Source organism: Rhinatrema bivittatum, chromosome 11 (genome assembly GCF_901001135.1).
Source record: "Rhinatrema bivittatum chromosome 11, aRhiBiv1.1, whole genome shotgun sequence".
In the NCBI taxonomy this organism is placed as follows: domain Eukaryota; kingdom Metazoa; phylum Chordata; class Amphibia; order Gymnophiona; family Rhinatrematidae; genus Rhinatrema; species Rhinatrema bivittatum.
The window spans coordinates 90,426,291-90,445,976 of record NC_042625.1 but is presented as its reverse complement, the minus strand read 5'-3'; the positions used below and the strand labels follow the sequence as shown (position 1 = coordinate 90,445,976).

Genomic DNA, 19,686 nt, shown 5'->3' with positions numbered 1-19,686 from the left:
TCCTCAAGAACCACAAAGCAGTGTGGACCATGCATAAGATAGATTTGCATGCACTGCCTCCCTTGTGTGCACATTTACTGGGGCTATCCTGACAATCTGACTGGCTAGATGGGTCCCAGTCAGGATTCTAGAGCCCTCTGTCTCGTCTCTAAGCTGAAAAGCCCTAGCCTATTGGCATCTCTTCATAAGAGAGCCATTTGTGCCCTTCTCTGTACCTTTTCTAGTTCTGTTAGATAGATAGATATATTTCTTTTTTTTAAATTTCTTTATTTTTAGATGGGACAAGCAAAACAGCTCACAGTACTCAAGAGGTGTGGTGCCATCATAGCTTTATGCAGGAATGTTATGGTATTCTCCATTCCTTTCTGAATAATTCCCAACATTCAATTTGCTGTTTTGGTTTTTTTTTATTGCTATTGTAGGCCCAGTTGAGGATTTAAATGTCTTGTTCCCAATGACTCCTGGATCCTTTTCCTGGATGGAAATTTGTAATATGGAATCCAGCTTTGAGTAAATATAGTTAGAATTACTTATTTCATTTGCATCACTTGGCACGTGTCCACATTACATTTAATATGCCATTTACCTGTTCACCATCCTCATCCCTTAACCCACAGAGGGGGCAGACAGTCTTCAATTGAAGATTTTACTTGGGTAACTGCATTTGTATTAATGAGCTTTTTGACAGAGGGCAATTTTCATTCCGTTATTCCAGTTGTTTGACAAATCTACATTATTGCCTATTCTTCAAAACAATTAGCTAACATCCGGTGACCATAAATGTATACACATCATATGGGACTATTTTATTCTGTTAGCCAATTTATTATACATAGCTTTCTACACAGAAATATCAAAGTATTTAAAAATACAAACATGTAGGGCTGGAATGGACAGAAGAGGTTTGATAGATGTTTTCCTAGAACAGAGATGAAGGCTGAACTTCTGTTTAATTTTACATATTTTGTTAAGTGCCAGTAGCCCACAGGAGACAGTTATCCAGAGTGCAGTGCCAGTGCACTGAGGCCTGTGGTCCTCCCCTCACTCACCTGCTAATGGATTGTGCTACTATCCTACTCCGATTGGTTTGCAAAGGCAGAAAAAATAACATTTTTTAGAAGAACCTTTCTGCGAATGCCATTTTCCTTTTTAAGGCAAAAGGATACTTTTGGTTTTTTTTAGAAGTTGGGTCATTGCAGGCTGTATTCCATGCAGGCCCAATCCAGACACAAATCTTGGCAGTTTTATTCATTAAAAAAAACTGAATTAAGATGAAGTGAGGTTGCATGGGTTGGACACTAAAAGAATCCCGCCATACTGTCCAAAAAAACCGTGTCTGGGTCCGGTCTCCAAGATTTAAGGTCTTCTGTTTTTCTCTGTTACAAAAAGAGGAGTGGAATACAGTACAATAACCAATAAAAAGAGGCAAAAATAGTTTCCTTCAGTGCAAGGATCCAGTCGGACAGCTTGGTCCTTCCTCCATGATATTGCTTTTCCTTTCTAGCTGATGTCTGCATGCAGCTTCACCTTCCTGTACCGTGCTTTCTCGTGGCGCAAGCTGAATTCTGTTCGCGTGCCTCCTTCCTTTGCTCAAAGGTGACTAGCGAAATGGGGAAACTGTCGTACAAAAGAAAGTGAAATTACTCCAGAAGAAAAAAGCAGAAATTCTTTCCCTTCAAGCCTCAGCAGGCTTTTAGTGTGGGAGAGACTACAAGCGAAACAGTCCCAAAGATATAGCTGCATTTAAGTTAGGATTTGGCAAATAAACTGCCAATGAGTAAAATCTACATTCATGCTGCAGGGAGCAAGTGTAGACGGGAACTGATGCTGTGTCTTGCACCCGAGCCCTGCCTCTTTGCCAAACCCGCGTGCAGCGGAGGCAGGAGAGGTGCATGCTGGGTTCCAGATGGCTTCCCTCTTAAAAGCCTGGCTGGCAGTCTTGACCATCCACCCTTGCATTATGCTGTTCTTGTCTGCTGATGTCACAAAGGGTGAGCCGACCTCCTGACATGGGGATAAGAGGAGGCTGGCCTTGCATAATGAAGCAGGCTGGAAGATGCAAACGAGCTGAGGAGAGCAGCGCTTACTGCTCCCTGGGCACGACCTTCCGGGCAAAAAAGCAGGAGAGATTTATCCAGAACAGCAGCCAGGCCAAAAGCCCGCAGAAGGTAAGCCCTTCTCTTCTCTCTCTCCTTCCTTCCCTCCTAGGCCATGTGCTACCTTCTGTGTTTCAGGCATGGCCTGAAAGGGTGACATGTAACATGAATTTCAGGCTTACCTCCCAATAAGCTCGATCATCAAAGTAATTCCATTGTTGAGGTGCCTTCCACAATTTACAGGTTAGAAGCAGACCTGATTTAAAAAAAACAAACTCTGGTCTTCAGATTTCTTTTTGGAAGGTATTGTAAAGAATAAAGTCTGCGAGTACTTCCAGCCAGCAGACTTTGCCCCGGTTTTCATAGAGAAAGTGTGTGCAGACTTTTACTTTGAACCTTGCCGCAGGTACAAAATTCCCGCTGACGTTTATACCTGCATTTTGCACGGGTACTTTTTATTTTTTTTCAATGAAAATAACATGTGTGGAGTTGAAAATATAATCTCCTCCCCCATGCTAAACACGCCTCCTCTCGGTGAGGACCATTACACTAGGGTCAACCCACGACTTACACCAGTTTACAAATCAAACTTCTGCACACAAGTCCATTTTGAAAATTACCCCACCAAATCCACCCGTGCTAGTTGCACCTGCTAAAAGCGCCTGCTCAAATTTCTCATGAAGATGCGTGTGCCTGCTTCTCGTGCATTGAAGTGCAGCCCTCGCCCCCCTCCCCACACACACACACAACTCCCTCTCTGCCCGCTCCAAGAAGGCCTTTCCCCAGTCCCGGAAAACTCGCATGCAAACACGACACAATGCGCATACGTTTACCTGCATGTCAGGGGGAGCCCATTCTTGCAGGTAAATCACCGTTTGACTGGCAGAAATGCCTTTGAACATTACCTGCTTAGAGATTAATTGCGGAACCTGCCTGCAATGAGCTTCTCTCTGCTAGAGTACAGCAAAGGTTAAAGGTCAGCCCTGCAGACGATGGTATTGCCAGTCTCCAGGCTGTACACCCCAGCTCAGCTCATGAGAGAGCAGGATCCGGTCTGACAATGGCCGCTCAGCCTCCCTCCCCTTGAACCCCAAGTTTCCATGCAGAACTGGGCAAGACCCAAGAGCCTGCAAAGCCGAAGCGAGGTTGGGAGAAGAAACCAAGGAAGCTGTAAATGGAATCTGGTCTTTTCTTGTACTGACCTGTAATGAGGCCTCCTCCAAAACTCATTAGCAGGGTTAGACTAAGACAACCGACTCCAACCAAGGCTTGATAGCCCAACCTAGGGGTGATAAAATACAACCCTTTCAGACAGCGCATTTACTGCAGTGGCCAACCATTATCATCTGCCAGGGCTTAAACAACCGTGCCTGCTCTGGCTTCGTCACCTTTGCTTCATCTTTATCTTATCGCTCTGCCTGGATCTCCCTTTGTCACAGGTCGATACTGACTAACTTCTTTCAGAAATCTTCCAGATTCCATTCTAATGATAATACTGCTACGGACATCAGCTTCCCTATGCTTGTCATGATTTTCCCCAATTCTACTGTTAAACCCTGTATTTATGTCTTTACTAATGATAATTTAAACATAAGGATAAGGTAATGCATTCCACAAAAGCAACACAGAGACAAGCCAGATAAAGACTCCGAAACTTATTTTTAGCAAAGCTAAATTTTCATAATGACCTCGCACCACTGCTAGGTGAGAAAGCAGGTGGATTATACAGTTCATTTGCACGTCCAGTACAGCGGGAGCTTTGTAGTGCACTCGGAGCTTGAATTTCTGGGGCACTCTATGCATTGTACTAAGTAAGTTATAGCAGCCAGTTTGCTTTTCAATTACAATGCTGCAGAGGAGAACTCGAGAGTCCCAGTTTATTAAAGTCTGTGCAGAACTTCTCAGTCCTTATCTAGGCTCCTACGGGCAACCAGGATCCTTCCCACAAAGGTTCCTTGCCTACCGTGTCAGATTGTTCCAATCAGCTGTTAAAATGAGCAAGACATAAGCGACCCCTCCAAGCAACCCGGGTAATCCAAATGTGGCATGGACTCCGCTGGTGTCATGGATTTGGATCACAGAATTCAAGCTTGCCTGGGGGAGGAAAAAAAAAAAACGAGCAGTTTAAGATCTATGGGAAAATTAGTTTTCTAACTTGCCAATCCATAGCGATTTATCCGTATGACTTTATTCTCATGCGGTCCTGGAAGCTGAGCACATTTCTCTCTCTGGGTTGAACGGTGAGTTGTGGTATCTTCTCAGCTCTGAGAAACATGATACTCCTAGTAGGGACTTTAAAACCGCCAAAAACGCAATATACATTTTGAGGGAATTTTTACACTACCTGTATGTACTTAAATCCAAGCGTTGAGATCATGCCAGCCAGAAAGCCTATTGTCATCGCAATCCACGCAGAGTAAATCATGTAAGCTGAGAACCCAATAGCAACGCCACCAGCCAGCACAGCACTGTGAGTGTGCATCTGTGTAATCGACACAAGACAGAACTGCTTAGAGAAATCAATTGCACTTTGTCAGACCTGGGAAAAGTCTGGGTACCCCTCCCCAAACCTGCAAATGCCCAGCTTTTACTGAAAGCAGCAGTACTAACGCCTTAGATTCTTCAAGGCATCGCCTTCTTTCATTTCACTCCTAGGCCTCCTTTCTTTATTATCCTAATCCATCTCATTTCTTCTATTTTAGGCCCAAGAGGAGACGCAGCAGAATTCAGAAAAAGGCAAGCTGATGATTTTCTTTATCATAAGAACATAAAGGCTGGGGGTGTCTTTTTTGGCCCAGCGTCCTGACCCCGAGCACAGCAAGCAGGGAGTGCTCAGATGTCTCCTGGCTCTTTCAGTGCTTTGGGATAAAGTCTGGATGCTGCGTACCTAGTGCTGTTCAAATCCAGGTTCCTCTGAAGAGGTCCATGGAGCTTTATACAGAAACCAAAAGTCAGAGGAATCAACTCTGCTTTGCCTCTCGCAGCTCTGCCGCTTTATTCTAGCCTTCGCTCGGAAGTGCTGCAAGACTACTGCGCTATGAATATTTCTTCTTTATTTTCTCTTTCAAACACTGGCGCAGCAAAATTAAACTGCAGCAAAAGCACTTTGATGAAGAGTCAGGCAAATTAAATAAATGATAATAATAATGACAATTTTCAGTTCAGTTTATTAAAATATCGGGATCCCATAGCGTGCTTCCCTCTACATATCAAGCCACCTTACTCCTCTGTTTTATGGCTCTTCTTCTCTTCTTTTTTCTTTTCTCCCTAAGATTTCCTGTATTTTTACAATTTTATAAATAAAGAGATTTTGTAACATTGAATATGTAATGTCTTGAGTTAACCAAGGCCATGTCTTTTACATGTTTTCAAAACGGCCCCCCCCCCCACCTTCAAGATCATTTCAGTTCCTTCTGTTTCTATTGGGAATGTATTTGGGCGGGATTCTGATGATGAACAGCAAGGCAGTGCCCCAGTTTGGTGGGCATGAGAGCCATTGTTAAAAACGTATTCTGCTTATTTCACCTAAACAGGAACGTTAAACTGGGGCATTGGAGGTATTATTGTAGCTTGTTTTAGCTAGCACGCAACTTCTCTAAAAATAATATTTAAAAATCTAGTGATGCTGTTTTAAAAGGTTAGTGCTTGGTACTTTTATCTCCAAGGCACCTTATTGATTAGAGAAAGGGGGAAGCAGCTTATGACAACAACGGATTGATCTTTGGTCTTACCATTTTCAGCTTCCCTCTTGTGCTGGTGCAGACTGAGAAAGAAAAGGCCGCGAGGGCGCTGACAGCAATGGCGTAATAAGTGTTGTACACGGCGTTCCTTTTTTCCGAGGCACCCGGAACCAGTACAGAATTAAAAGTAGGCCAGAACATCCACAGGAAAAGCGCACCTGAGACACAAACAGACAAGTGATGCATATAGGGAAAAAAATCTTAAATCATCTATAGGTACAGCCTCCTGGGCTCCACATTCAAAGTTACCACCTTGGAGCCATGGCAGTTTCCATTTCATTTTTAGACAATGCTAGAGCCTCACTAGGCAGAGAAACAAAAGGGTGTCATTCAATATAGATTTTTTCCCCAGGTACAAATTGGAAAAGTCCTTTTTGAATAAGAGCCAGTGTCTCATTCAGTTCAAAATATACATTTAAAGGTTTCCCCCCTACAGAGAGGGCTCTGACTTTCTCAGTCTTGGACTTTTGTAAGGTAACATCTGCCCCTATTCTCACATTTCTAATTTGGGCAACCTTCCTCCATTCGTACTTCTTGGTACTTTAATAGGTGAAATGGAGATTAAGGGCTTTAAGTTACGCAGCACTAAGCTTTGGGGGGCTGGGAGGCTGGGCGTTCCCAATATTAAAAGCATAAAGTACAGCACAGCTATCATCGAACAAGCACGAGCTAATAACCTGCCAATTACGGGTGCGTCCTAAACTTTATGGAATATTCTCTTCTCCAATATCCCCTTATACGAAGCACACGTTACAATTATGGGACCAGTGGAAAGGGGCATTTTTGGGCACTCATATTTTCTTGGCAGGGACCCTGACTTGTGCTAATAAAACTTTTCTGCCGGGGTGACTTCTAATGTATTTCACCGTTGGAATACTTTAGGGTTACAATTTATTGGTCAAGTACGAGATGCAGGTGGGATGTTGGGTTCTGATAAACTTGGCAAAGTGTTTTCATTGGGCCGGGAAGATTATTTTGGTCATTCACAGTTATCCCATTATGTAAATTCTCGTCGTCTGAAATGGCATTTAATGGGGGATAAATCATTACTTGAGGGCTTGTGTTTTTCCTCTCAACCTGGCAGGAAATTGATATCTGACTTGTATACTTTGCTGTTGGGCGATTTGAAAACTAAACCTACACACAATGGGGCATGGGAAACTGATCTTAGAGGACCTCTGAGGAGTCGGAGAGGAATATTTACTTCTTTGAGGTGGAGCGCCATTTCAGCTCTATTAGTTGAGAATGGATATAAAATACTATGCAGATGGTATTTGACTCTGGCGAAACTCTGAAGGATATGTCCAACACTATCTGACAAACGATGGAGGGATTGCGGGTCCGAGGGTAGAACGTGTCACATCTGGTGGGGTTGTATAAAATCTCTGCATTTTGGGATAGTATAATGCAATTTCTGCATGATTTGCTACAATGCATTGTGCCTACAGATCCACAATATTGTTTATCGTTTCCTCCTCTGGATTTCAACAAATATCAACAAATCTTGTTTTCTCAAGTTGTCATGGCTGCAAGATTGGTAATTGCTGAAATCTGGAAACAAATGGACTGCCCAACCCTTTTTTTTTTTTTTGGTTAAGAGGACATTTGTTTCTGTTTATTATTTTGGGTAAATTTACGGCAATCAGATTGGATAATTTGGCAAGTTTATAAAAATCTGGCGCCCGTATGTTTCATGGCGACAGAAAGATGGCTCAGCAGGGGATAGATCTGACTTTTTGCAGTGACTCTCTTCTTTATCCTGCATATCGTCTTTTTCAATTTTTGATTTGCTTAAGGTTGGGGGAGGGGGGAGATGGAACCATGGGATGGGATAAACGTTGTATTGATTCCATGGCTTATGCACCGATAAGCTCTTATTGTATTCACAGTTTCTTGTATTGTCTGTGGATTCAATAAAAATGCTAATTAAAAAAAATTAAAAAGTTACGCAGCACTGATCGGTAAAAAAAAAAAAAAAATCCATCAAATTTCAGCAGCAAATATAAAAGGCCAGAAATCTCTTACTTACCTAACATTGAAAACAAGTCTGATGCAGGCTGGGATTCTTCTTTCTCCATTTCTTTGTCCAGTAAAGGGTGGTAGAGTAGCCATGCAACTGCCAGTCCAAAATATGCTCCAAATACAGGAGCAAACATCAGGCTAACGTGACGCTCAATCTGGGAGGCAACAGAAACAAGAAGGCCGTTTATTACCAAACAAATGCCAGGTGCCTGGAGAATTTCAGATGAATTCATTTTTATAGACCACAGTTTCAGATGCTCATTGTGGTGATTACAATACATGAAACAAAAATACAAAGTAAGACATTACTGTGTAACAGTTAAAGACAGATGAAAATAAATGTTTGGCTACAGACAGACAACTGAATCCGATAAACCCAATTTAAAAAGCCAGGCCTTCAAAGCCCATCGGAATAGGCTCAGAAGAGAGATACTTTAAGAGAGTGTTCCACAGGGAGAGTCCATGAAAAAGCACAGCATTTGGTTGTTACTAATCTGAAATCTATATGAGCAAGTAATGTAAAAATCAAAACAAAACACATCTGTGTGAGCCGATCTTAGTGATCTGATGGTTTAGAGAAGAGGTACAAAGGACCGTAACCTTCTCAACATATGTAACAGAAGAGACAACATTTTAATCTGGCATAAAAATATTATTAGAAGCATGTGTTAGAACAATTAGGATAATATTTACACTTTAGAAACAGAAACATGACAGCAGTATTGCTAATCCAGTTTGCCCATCGTCCAATTAATTTAGCATTATAATTCCCATCATTTCCCTATCCCATGCTTTCTTGTATTCAGATCCTGTTTTTGTCTCCACCACTTCCTCAGGGAGACCGTTCTATGCATCCACCACCCTCTCTGTAAAGAAATATTTCCTAAGATTACTCCTCAGTCTACCCCCTTTCACCCTCATCTCATGGCTCCTCGTTCTAGAGTCTCCTTTCCGTTAAAAAAGGCTCCCCTCCTGTGCATGGAAACCTATCCTATCTCCCCTATCTCGCATTTCCTCTAGGGTATTCATGTTTAGATCTTTAAGTCTATCCCCAAATGTATATTTATATATTTATATTTATATTTATCAAGTTTTATATACCGTCATTCAAATGCTTTCTTTTTGGACTGTTAGCAATGCTAGAAAGGGCACAATAAAAGGCTGTAAACTGTAGTATGGATATTGCGATCGTATAGCTCTTGATCCAGGCTTGCAGGGAGATGTTGTTCAGAGTTTCCTAACCAAAAGCAGGATCACGTTTCCCTGCATGCAGGCATGTAAGACTCGGCTATATAAGTCACATTAGGATTTACTAGCACTGTCATACCTAATGTCAATATACAGCATTTCCTGTTCATACCCCAGATCAGTCCAGACAAGTGGGTTTCGTATCCCTACCAGCAGGTGGAGACAGAGAATAAAAATTTTTCAGGCACTGCTACATAACCGAGAGAGCCACCTGCAGTCCCTCAGTATTTCTCCTTGAAATCCTGCGATCTGGTTTAGAATAGTTAAAAAAATAAATAAAAAATAAAGATAAATAAATATAAAATTAGAGAAAAGGCAGGAAGAGACAGAACCCTCTTCAGGAGCTCCCTGAGGTGCTACCTACCTTTGAGGACCAACCCTCAAGTTGAGCCATGCAAGCAGGGGGTTGGTGATCCCTGAACTGCTTTTGTCTGCATCATCCCGGGGGCCTGTTAGCCAAGAGTTCTGGCTCCCTCATCCCCTCAAAGGGCTCCTTCCCGTGGTGGTGGTCAGCAACAGGAAAGTATTTTGTTTTAACTCTCTGTGCAGTGCTAGGCTGCAGTTTCTTTAAAAAAGAAAAAAAAAAAGGAAAGGAGCCGAACTAGTGACTGACCGTTTTCGGTGCGAGTGCCGCAGCTTCGGGGCAGCGATCGCGGTGGGAAAATGCAGGCCTATCTTCCCGTCGCCGCCGGGAGTCCCGGGGTTCTGCAGGAGAGTTTTTCTGGGCGATTGTGGCATTCACCTGTAAGGCGTCTGGCGCATGTATACCACGTGGTGGGCCAATGGTGTCACAGCGCATGAAAGGTCATAAATCCTGCGGATCGTGGCGGCAGCAGTTACATTTTGCTCTGATTCTGCTGTGGCCGGCAGGGGTTCTGCTGTACATGTTTCCTCCATAGCCGCTAGTAGGTCACATGCTACAGCACATTGAGAGGCATCCTGGAGTTGCGCCAGAGTGGCCACGTCGGCCATGGTTTGTGGTTCTGGTTCATCTCGCGGTGGATGGCCTGCTGATGTTAGATCATCTAGCGAGCCTGTTGAGACAAGGACCTTTCTTCTCAGATCGGGTGGATCACTTTTATTTCTTGGCTTGGCTTTTGAGAGGTGTTTAAGAGCTAAAGGGGACTCTGAGCTGGTGATTAATACTTTGCTTCAAGCCAGGAGACTGTCCACGTCTATGGTGTATGTCAGGGTGTGGAGGGTGTATGAGGCCTGGTGTATTGATGAAGGCCTAGACCTGTTGAGGGTGGATGTCCCTCGGGTGTTAGGCTTTTTGCAGCAGAACTTGATCAAGGTTCTGGCGTACAATTCCCCCTAGGCTCTGGGGTGTCTCCGAGGTAAGTTGCAAGGGAGACCCTTAGCATTGCATGCAGACGTAGTCTGGATTTTGAAGGAAGCCAAGCATTTGCGTCCACCGGTTCGAAGGGTGTGCCTAGGGTAGAGTTTGAATTTAGTTCTTCAAGCGCTATGCAGGCCTCCATTTGAACCGCTATGGCATGCATCATTAAAGGACCTCACTTTGAAGGTCCTTTTTCTGGTGGCGATTTGTTTAGCCAGATGAATTTCCGAACTACAGGCTTTGTCTTGCAGAGAGCCGTTTCTGAGAATTATGGATGATGGGGTATCCTTGCATACGGTGCCCTCATTTTTACCCAAGGTTGTTTCATCGTTCTACCTTAACCAGACGGTGGAGCTTCCCGGGTTTCCAAATTGCCCATTCAAAACTCCAGAGGCAGGGGAGCTTCATTTGTTGAATGTCCGATAGGTGCTGTTGTGGTATCTGAAGGTCACCAACAGTTTTCGGCACGATTGCTCATTGGTTGAAGGAGGCTATCTTTTCCGCCTATATTTGCAGGGGTTGGCAAGTTCCAGAGGGGTTGCAAGCACATTCTACTAGAGCGCAGCAGCCTCCTGGGCTGAGTGTCAGTTGGTGTCGCCACAGGAGATCTCTAGGGCGGCAACGTGGTCCTCACTGCACACATTTTCCTGGCATTATCGGCTGGATGTTCATGCTCCGGGAGAGTCGATGTTTGGCAAAAGTGTGTTGTGAGCAGGTCTTTCGGGTTCCCGCCCGGTGTATGGGTGCTTTGGTACATCCCACTTGTCTAGACTGATCTGGGATATGAACAAGAAATTTAGGTTCCTGAATAATCACAGATCAGTCCAAAGGCCTGGCCCTTTATCTGCAAAAGACCGTTCTGGCTACGTTGACAATCGGATCAGATTTTCAGTTTTGGATATATTCAGAGTCTATAGGATGTCCATGTTTGATTTCCTTGGGATAGATGTGGGGCTCTTACTTTACATTTAATGTTCACCCTGGGAAGATGGGATAATTGAGTTTTTCACGGTAGTTTGGCTTGGGTTCAGGCCGATACTGAGGGACCGCAGATGGCACTCTCAGTTATGTAGCAGTGCCTCAAAGTTTTTGTTCTCTGCCTCCACCTGCTGGTAGGGATGCAAAACCCACTTGTCTGGACTGATCTGTGGTACTTCAGGAACAAAAACTAGCAGGTAAGAACCAATTCTCCTGTATCACTCAAGTCTCCAGCGTTTAACATTCTGCTGGAGTCTGTATGTTTATAGCACTTTAGTTCCCTGGGATTTTTAACAAAATCCTCACTCTGGAAGCACTTGGCTAGCGCGAAGAAACCCGTGGCTTACCCTCTTGGATCTGGATTGCAGAATTAGAGTGAGACTGCACCTTTAGAATTGGGCTTTTACTATCTTGCATGAGAATTATCTGATCTGGGGGCTCCTGTAAGATATCTGCCTTTTACGCAATCTCAGTTTCCAAGGGCTGACAAAATGTTGTTTCTCCTGAACTAACCAACCCCCAAAAGATAGAGATGTGACATGGGACAGCAATCTAATCAAATACCTAGATTACTGATTACTAAAGGAAAATAAATATTTATTTTATAGATCGTTGAAGAGCTATAGAAAAATCCATGTTTCAGTGATCCTGAGTCATCTTTGGATTTACTTAGCCCTGGTGTCAACAATGTACAGGTAAAATCTTTCTTGCAAGCTTGAAAATTAATAACTATGAAGGCTTAGTCTGTAATTTGCATGTTCATCGCATGACTGTGAGGAAAAAGGGCTCACTTATCCTAGAATGTTATCCTGCGCAAACCAGAGATTGCAGCTTGTTTGGTGGCTGCTTTTCAATGAGCCCCCAAGGTGACTACAGATGCCCCCCTTTGGAACTGCCGTAGTCTTTATCCCTAGATCTCAAACTTCTCTGCCCAGAGGTCATGAATACACTTCTAACTGGACCCTCGTTTTATAAATCCCAAATATCAACGCTCCCTGGCTTCTTTAGTTTGCAAGGCCCAAAACACAGGATGACTTTCAGGCTTAAAAAATGTTAAAACGCAGGCAAGGTCTCAGGTGACAAAATGACAGAAGACTCTGGTTAGAAAGGCACCAAGTACCCCAGGACAAAGGCAAAATAATAGTTAGAAATGAAAAGATTATGGGCCTCGGCCTGACACTAACCGGTGAGCTTCTGGAAGCCACCAGTGCTGGGACAACTTCTATTGCGCTACTGGTGCCCAATGCAGCTTTAGTTAACTTAATGGAATAGGATGGATTTAAATTCTAAAAATCATCCAACATTAAGAGAGGAGGTGAAGGAATCTTATTGTTTTGATGCATAAACAAACATGAATTTGGAATGCAGAGAATGGCTGGGCTTCCCTAATGTGTAAGTGAACCCTTGCTACCAGATCTAAAAGTCCTCGTCCTCATGGGTGCCTGCCCAGAAACTTCAGTGTCTTTGCATCAAAGTGAAAAATCAATTTCTTTCTCCATGAAAAACGCGCACCTCTTTGTGATCGTCTCGCATTCCTTTTTATCAAATCTGCGGGGCAGGGTGAAGCATGCACCAATAAGCAATTTGTCTGCCCCTTGGAGAAAGACTTTTACAAGAATTTCACCTGATGCAGATCTTTAAAGACTGAAATACCCTCAGGCTTCCCTTGGATGCATCTAAACTTAAAATGTTGTTTTTTTTCCGCAGCTGGTACATAGAACTTGATCCACTCTTCCTTCTCATAATCCTTAACTTTCTCTCTCTCTGCTTTAATGCTCTTAAATAGCAAGGCGTTCCACCCACATGCCATCTTAAGTTAGAAAAAAAAGTGGATGCTTATCATTTCTTTGTCATGAAATAAAGAGCAGTCCATTTAAACGTTTGCAGGTTTACACTAACAAAGTGCCTATCTTAATTTTCTAACTGCTGGCAATTAACTGCCGCTTTAAAGTAAGGACACCATTAGTAAAGAGAAAACATGTACATTGAAAGTGAGCTTACCATAAGCAGGTCAGAGATAATCCATCTGTTGACAGTGAAAAGTGTCACTTCAATCAATGTCATCCACAGCAGCTGCGCTGGATTAATTTTTCCCAGGACAGCGCCTGCCGAGATTAGCGCAGGCACGGCGCTCATTGCTCCAGTCAGTAAACTAAAACAGAAATGCTCTTTCAGCACCCTCAGATGAAGTTTGGGGTTGAGGGATGACAAAATAAAGACAAGTTTTTGTTTCTGCAAATAATCAGAAAGTGGTGAACATTCTTGCACATCTCTCTGTTTTACCACTTTCAGATACCGTGGGACCTGAATATTTTTGCAAAATAGTTTTAAGAATTCTGGCTGGCCTTAATTCTCCCAGTAAAATGTAACTACATACTGAATAAAAACCATTCTCCACCCCGGTATTAGGGACTGGATACGGAGAAGCGGCACTCGTGCTTTAGAAGGATTCTTCCAGTTTATAGAAACGAAACAAAGGCCATCTGAAGGTGGAAGTATCCCGACTCAGGCCATTTGTATTCACAGTGTGACTGCCTTGAGAACACAAAGCTCTCCCACTGGCCAGGCTCAGTGAACCAGCATTATTCACTCCACTATTGAATATCATACTATATCGTACAAGAAAAAAAGAAGAAATTACTTCTTACCTGATTTCCTTTCCTCTAACGAGGGCAGGCCAGAGTTATGCACCTCTGCCAGCAGATGGAGACAGAGCAAAAGCTGATGTCATGGATATATAGTCTCACCCTATCAGCATGCCAGTATTCTCTGGAAAAGCCAAACTGTGGACAAACTGATTATACTTGGACATCATCATTAATAATCAACCAGTCATGCTTCCAACCCAATGGGAACACTGAGCACAGCCAAAAGAAATAACAAATTCACTAAAGGGGCTAGATAAGCCACTTACCCGTCTTCAACGAATAGCAGGAACAACATTCTGCAATGTCCGCCTCAAAAAAGCAAACTAAACTTAAACATCGGCAGCTGAGGGCAGGTCAGCGATTGGTCTGCTCTCATTAGAGGAAAGGAAATTAGTAGGTTAGTACGGTAGTAATTTCTCCTTTCTCTGCATTCAGGCAGGCCAATCCTCACCAGTGGGTTGAACCAAAGCTACTCCTGAAGGGGGCGGGAAGCTGCTAGCAGTCCAGTCAACACCACTCGCTTGAAAGCGGTGTCCTTCCGAGCCCGGACATCCAGGTGGTAATGCTTACATAGAAACATAGAAATGAAATGACGGCAGAAGAAGACCAAACGGCCCATCCAGTCTGCCCAGCAAGCTTCACACATTTTTTCTCTCATACTTATCTGTTTCTTTTAGCTCTTGGTTCTATTTCCCTTCCTCCCCCACCATTAATGTAGAGAGCAGTGATGAAGCTGCATCCAAGTGAAATATCTAGCTTGATTAGTTAGGGGGTAGTAGGGGTAGTAACCGCCGCAATAAGCAAGCTACACCCATGCTTATTTGTTTTAACCCAGACTATGTTATACAGCCCTTATTGGTTGTTTTTCTTCTCCCCTGCCGTTGAAGCAGAGAGCTATGCTGGATATGCATCTAAAGTGAAGTATCAGGCACATTTGGTTTGGGGTAGTAACCGCCGTAACAAGCCAGCTACTCCCCGCTTTGTGAGTGTGAATCCTTTTTTCTTCTCCCCTGCCGTTGAAGCTATGCTGGGTATGCGTGAAGTATCAGTTTTTCTTCTCCCCTGCCGTTGGAGCAGAGAGCTATGCTGGATGTGCATCGAAAGTGAAGTATCAGGCACATTTGGTTTGGGGTAGTAACCGCCGAAACAAGCCAGCTACTCCCGGCTTTGTGAGTGCAAATCCTTTTTTCCACATTTCCTCTTGCTGTTGAAGCTTAGAGTGATGTTGGAGTCACAGTAACCATGTGTATGTTTATTGAATAAGGGTATTGTGTCCAGGCAGTAGCCATCATTCTGGCGAGTCACCCACTCTTCATTGGCGGCCTCTTGACTTTATGGATCCACAGTGTTTATCCCACGCCCCTTTGAAGTCCTTCACAGTTCTGGTCTTCACCACTTCCTCCGGAAGGGCATTCCAGGCATCCACCACCCTCTCCGTGAAGAAATACTTCCTGACATTGGTTCTGAATCTTCCTCCCTTGGAAAAGGTGTGCAAGGATGGCCATGTCGCCGCTCGGCAATTCTCAACAAGTGAAGTTCTGCCCACGATACCACCTGAGCCCTTGTGGAATGCGGTCTAATCTGTTTTGGGAAAGGAATCTCAGCAGCCACACAGGCGGCCGTAATTGCTTCCTTAAACCAACAGGTTATAGTTGCCCACATTGCCGGTGCCCCCTGTTTACCGCCACCATAGAGCACAAACAGGTGATCAGACTTCTGGACAGATTTAGTAACCTCCAAATACCGCAGCAAATGTCACTTGACAACCAAGGAACGCAAAAGATGACACTCATTTCTATCCCTGCCCCTGTCCAAGGTAGGCAGGGAAATGGACTGATTCAGATGAAACTCCAAAACAACTTTTGGTATAAATGAAAGCACAGACCAAAGCTGTACCACTCCTGGAGTCATATGCAGATAGGGTTCACAGCAAGAAAGGGTTCAGAAACTCGACGTGTTGAACAGATTGCCACCAGAAAAACTGCCTTCAAGTTAAGCAGCCAAAAGGTCGGACCTGCCAAGAATTCCGGACCAGATTAAGATCCCACATAGGCACCGGAAGCCACAAAGGAGGACAAAGATGCTAAACTCGCTTCAAGAACTGGGACACATCGGGATGGGAAGACAAAGGCCCATCATTAACTCAGCTCCTATAACAAGTGAGGGCTGCAGCTTGAACATTCAAGGTGATAAGGGCCAAGCCTTTATCGTAATTCATCCTGTAAGAACTCCAAAATTAAGGGAATATCCACCTTGAGAGGCTGAAAACCTTGCTCAGAACACCAGGCCTCGAAAACTCTCCAAATCCTAACATAGGCCAGAGAAGTAGAAATTTTCCTGGCGTAAAGTGGAAATAACAGCAGGCAAATAGCCGCGCTTCAACAACCAAGCCCTTTCAATGGCCAAACTCTAAACCAACCTGGGTCGTCGTGTAGAATGGGTCCCTGCTGCAACAAACCACTCCAAAGCGGTAGCCTAAGAGGAATGCCCACCTGCAGTCTCTGCAGATTGGCATGCCATGGCCTCCAAGCCCAATCCGCAGCCACCAAAAGGCCATCATGTGATCACTTCTGAATGAGAGCGTCGATGTCCAGCACTTTCAGGTCCCATCTGTGACTGAAAAAAACTGCAAACCTTTTGTGTTGTTGGAGATCGCCAAGTCTAGGTATAGGCGGCTCCAGTGTTCCACAAGGAGCAGATAGGCTTCGTCTGCCAGTTCCCATTCTCCTAGTGCTGAGGAAGTCAGCTCTGATATTGTCCTTTCCAGCAATGTGAGAGGTGGATATGCCTAGAAGATGTTGCTCTGCTCATACCATGAGTGCATCTATCTCCGATACCTGCTGACTCTTGGCTCTGCCCTAATACTTGACGTAGACCACCATTGTCTGACATTATCCAGACTTCCCGAGTCTCTACATGCTCGGCGAACCGCCTGCCCTTCCAATCAGTTGATGCTCCACTGATGCTCCTCGTCATTCCAGCAACCTTATAGCATCAATTCCTGATAATGAGCCCCCCCCCCCCCCACCCAAAACCCAGAAGGCTTGCATCTGCCATGAGGATCAACCAATCCAGCATTTCCAGGGAAATTCCTTTCCTGAGATAATCCTCCTGTAACCACCACCGCAACTGAGTCCTCGCCTCCAATGGTAGAAGAAGCCTCATTGCATAGTCCTGCGACTGCGAGTTCCATCGGGAAAGCAACCTGTGTTGAAGAGGTCACATATGTGCCCTTGCTCAGGGAACTACTTCCAATGCGGCAGCCAAGAATCCCAGGATCTGTAGATAAGACCACACTGTCAGGCAAATAGTGTTTGTCAGAGTTCGGACTTGAGCAATCACCTTTTGCATTCAACTCTCCGGCAGAAATACTCTGCCCTGCTTCGTATTGAAGTGAAAGCCGAGATAGTCCAGAGTCTGACATGGCTGCAAACTGCTCTTGGCCAGGATCACCACCCAGCCTAGCTCCAGTAGCAATGAGACTATCTTGTGAGAAGACCAGAGACTTTCTTCCACACTCTTAGCTTGAATCAACCAGCTGTCCAGAAACAGGTAAACCAGAATGCCGTCCTTGTGCAAGGCTGCCGCCTCACCTCCATGACCTTGGAGAAAGTCCTGGGCACAGTGGTCGGCCTGAAAGGCAAGGCCTGAAACTGGTAATGGTGACCCAAAATGGCAAACTAAACATAGAAATAATGGCAGAAAAGGACCAAATAATCCACCCAGTCTGCCCAGCAAGTTTTTGCTAGTATCTGCTGCACTGTGCAGCCCTCCCCCCATGCTTATCAGTTTCCCAGACCATAAAAGTCAGGGCTCTTGTGAGATGCTGTTTGAATCCAATTTCTCTTAGCCCTTGCCGTGGAAGCAGAGAGTTGGAGTTGCATCAAAAGAATCAGGCTTATTGATTAAGGATAGTAAAAGCTGCATCATCAAGTTACCCCTATGTTTATTTGTTCCTCAAACCGTAAAAGTCGGGGCCCTCTTTGGTTTGCTGTCTGAATCTAAATCCCCTTTTTCCACTGCCGTTGAAGCAGAGAGCAATGATGGAGTTGCATTAACAGTAGCAAGGCTTACTTCTTAAGGGTTGCAACCGCCACACCACCTCCATGCACTCTTTTCTTCATTTCCATCCTCTAGCCTTTAGGGATCCACAGTGTTTATCTCATGCTCCTTTGAATTCCTTCACTGTTTTTGTCTTCACCACCTCCTCTGAAAAAGCATTCCAGGCATTCACCACCCTCTCCATGAAGAAATATTTCCTGACATTGGTTCTGAGTCATCCCCCCTGGAGTTTCATTTCATGACTCCTAGTTCTAAGGAAAAGGTTTGACGATTGTGCATCATTAAAACCTTTCAGGTATCTGAAGGTCTGTATATGTCCCCTGCATCTCCTTTCCTCCAGGGTCTACATATTCAGATCCTTCAGCCTCTCAAGTCTTCCTATGCTGACCCCACACCATTTTGGTCACTCTTTTTGGACCGCCTCTATCCTGTTTTTATCCTTTTTGAGATACAGGCACCAATATTGAATGCAGTACTCCAGGTGAGGCCTCACTAAGGTCCTGTACAAGGGCATTATCACCTCTTTTTTCTTACTGGTTATTCTTCTCTCTATGCAGCCCAGCATTCTTCTGGCTTTAGCTGTTGCCCTGTCACATTGTTTTGCTGCCTTCAGATCATCAGACACTATCCCACCAAGGTCCCTCTCCCAGTCCGTGTGCATTAGTCTTTCACCGCCCATCACATATGGCTCTTCTGGATTACCGCACCCCAGATGCAGGACTCTGCACTTCTTGGCATTGAATCTCAGCTGCCAATCCTTGACCAGTCTTCAATCTTTCTTAAATCACTTTTCATTTTCTCTACTCCTTCAGGCATGTCTACGCTGTTGCTGATCTTTGTATCATCCGCAAATATACAAAATTTACCTTCTATCCCTTCTGCAATGTCACTCACAAAGATATTGAACAGAACTAGTACCAAAACCGATCCCTGTGACACTCTACTTAACACCGTTTTTTCTTCAAAGTAGGTTCCATTTACCATTACTCGCTGTCTCCTATCAGTCAGTCAACCAATTTGCAATCCATGCTAGTACCTTGGCACCCACTCCCAAGCTCCTCATTTTGTTCACGAGTCTCCCATGTGGGACCGTATCAAAAGCTTTACTAAAATCCAAGTAAATCACATCGAGCGCTCTTCCCTGATCCAATTCTCTGGTCACCCAATCAAAAAAATCAGATTTGTCTGAAAGGACTTTCCCCTGATGAATTCATGCTACCTCGGGTCAAGCAACCCACCGGATTGTAGATAGTTCATTATCCTTTCCTTCAGTAGCGTCTCCATTAATTTTACCACCATCGATGCGAGGCTAACCGGCCCATAGTTTTCAGCCTCCTCTCTGCTCTCACTGCTTTCCTCCAATCTCGTGGCAACACTCCCATTTCCAGGGATCTATTGAACAGGTCTTTGAGTGGACCTACCAGCAAATCTCTGAGCTCCCTCAGTATCCAGGGAACCCTAGGAACCGTTGATGTTCCCGGTAAGAACATAAGAAATTGCCATACTGGTCAGACCAAGGGTCCATCAAGTCCAGCATCCTGTTTCCAACAGAG

At 44.4% G+C, this 19,686-nt stretch overlaps 2 protein-coding genes across 4 annotated transcripts in view; one reads left to right on the top strand and one right to left on the bottom strand.

Moving 5' to 3' along the window:
- Positions 1 to 783: 783 nt before the first annotated feature.
- LOC115100707 (RH-like protein) overlaps positions 784 to 19,686 on the bottom strand; it is a 30,738-nt gene continuing 11,835 nt past the window's right edge. For all 3 annotated transcript variants that reach the window (XM_029619441.1, XM_029619440.1, XM_029619439.1), the window contains exons 3-10: positions 13,425 to 13,575; positions 7,866 to 8,013; positions 5,828 to 5,994; positions 4,441 to 4,578; positions 4,060 to 4,190; positions 3,299 to 3,378; positions 2,279 to 2,352; positions 784 to 1,617 (exon numbers count right to left, since the gene is read on the bottom strand). In XM_029619441.1, coding sequence (XP_029475301.1) covers positions 1,591 to 1,617; positions 2,279 to 2,352; positions 3,299 to 3,378; positions 4,060 to 4,190; positions 4,441 to 4,578; positions 5,828 to 5,994; positions 7,866 to 8,013; positions 13,425 to 13,575 — 916 coding nt within the window. In that variant the 3' untranslated portion in view covers positions 784 to 1,590. The remainder of the gene's footprint in view (positions 1,618 to 2,278; positions 2,353 to 3,298; positions 3,379 to 4,059; positions 4,191 to 4,440; positions 4,579 to 5,827; positions 5,995 to 7,865; positions 8,014 to 13,424; positions 13,576 to 19,686) is intronic.
- Positions 12,096 to 19,686, top strand: part of MACO1 (macoilin 1) — a 105,548-nt gene continuing 97,957 nt past the window's right edge. The window contains exon 1 of the mRNA XM_029619435.1: positions 12,096 to 12,118. Coding sequence (XP_029475295.1) covers positions 12,111 to 12,118 — 8 coding nt within the window. The 5' untranslated portion in view covers positions 12,096 to 12,110. The remainder of the gene's footprint in view (positions 12,119 to 19,686) is intronic.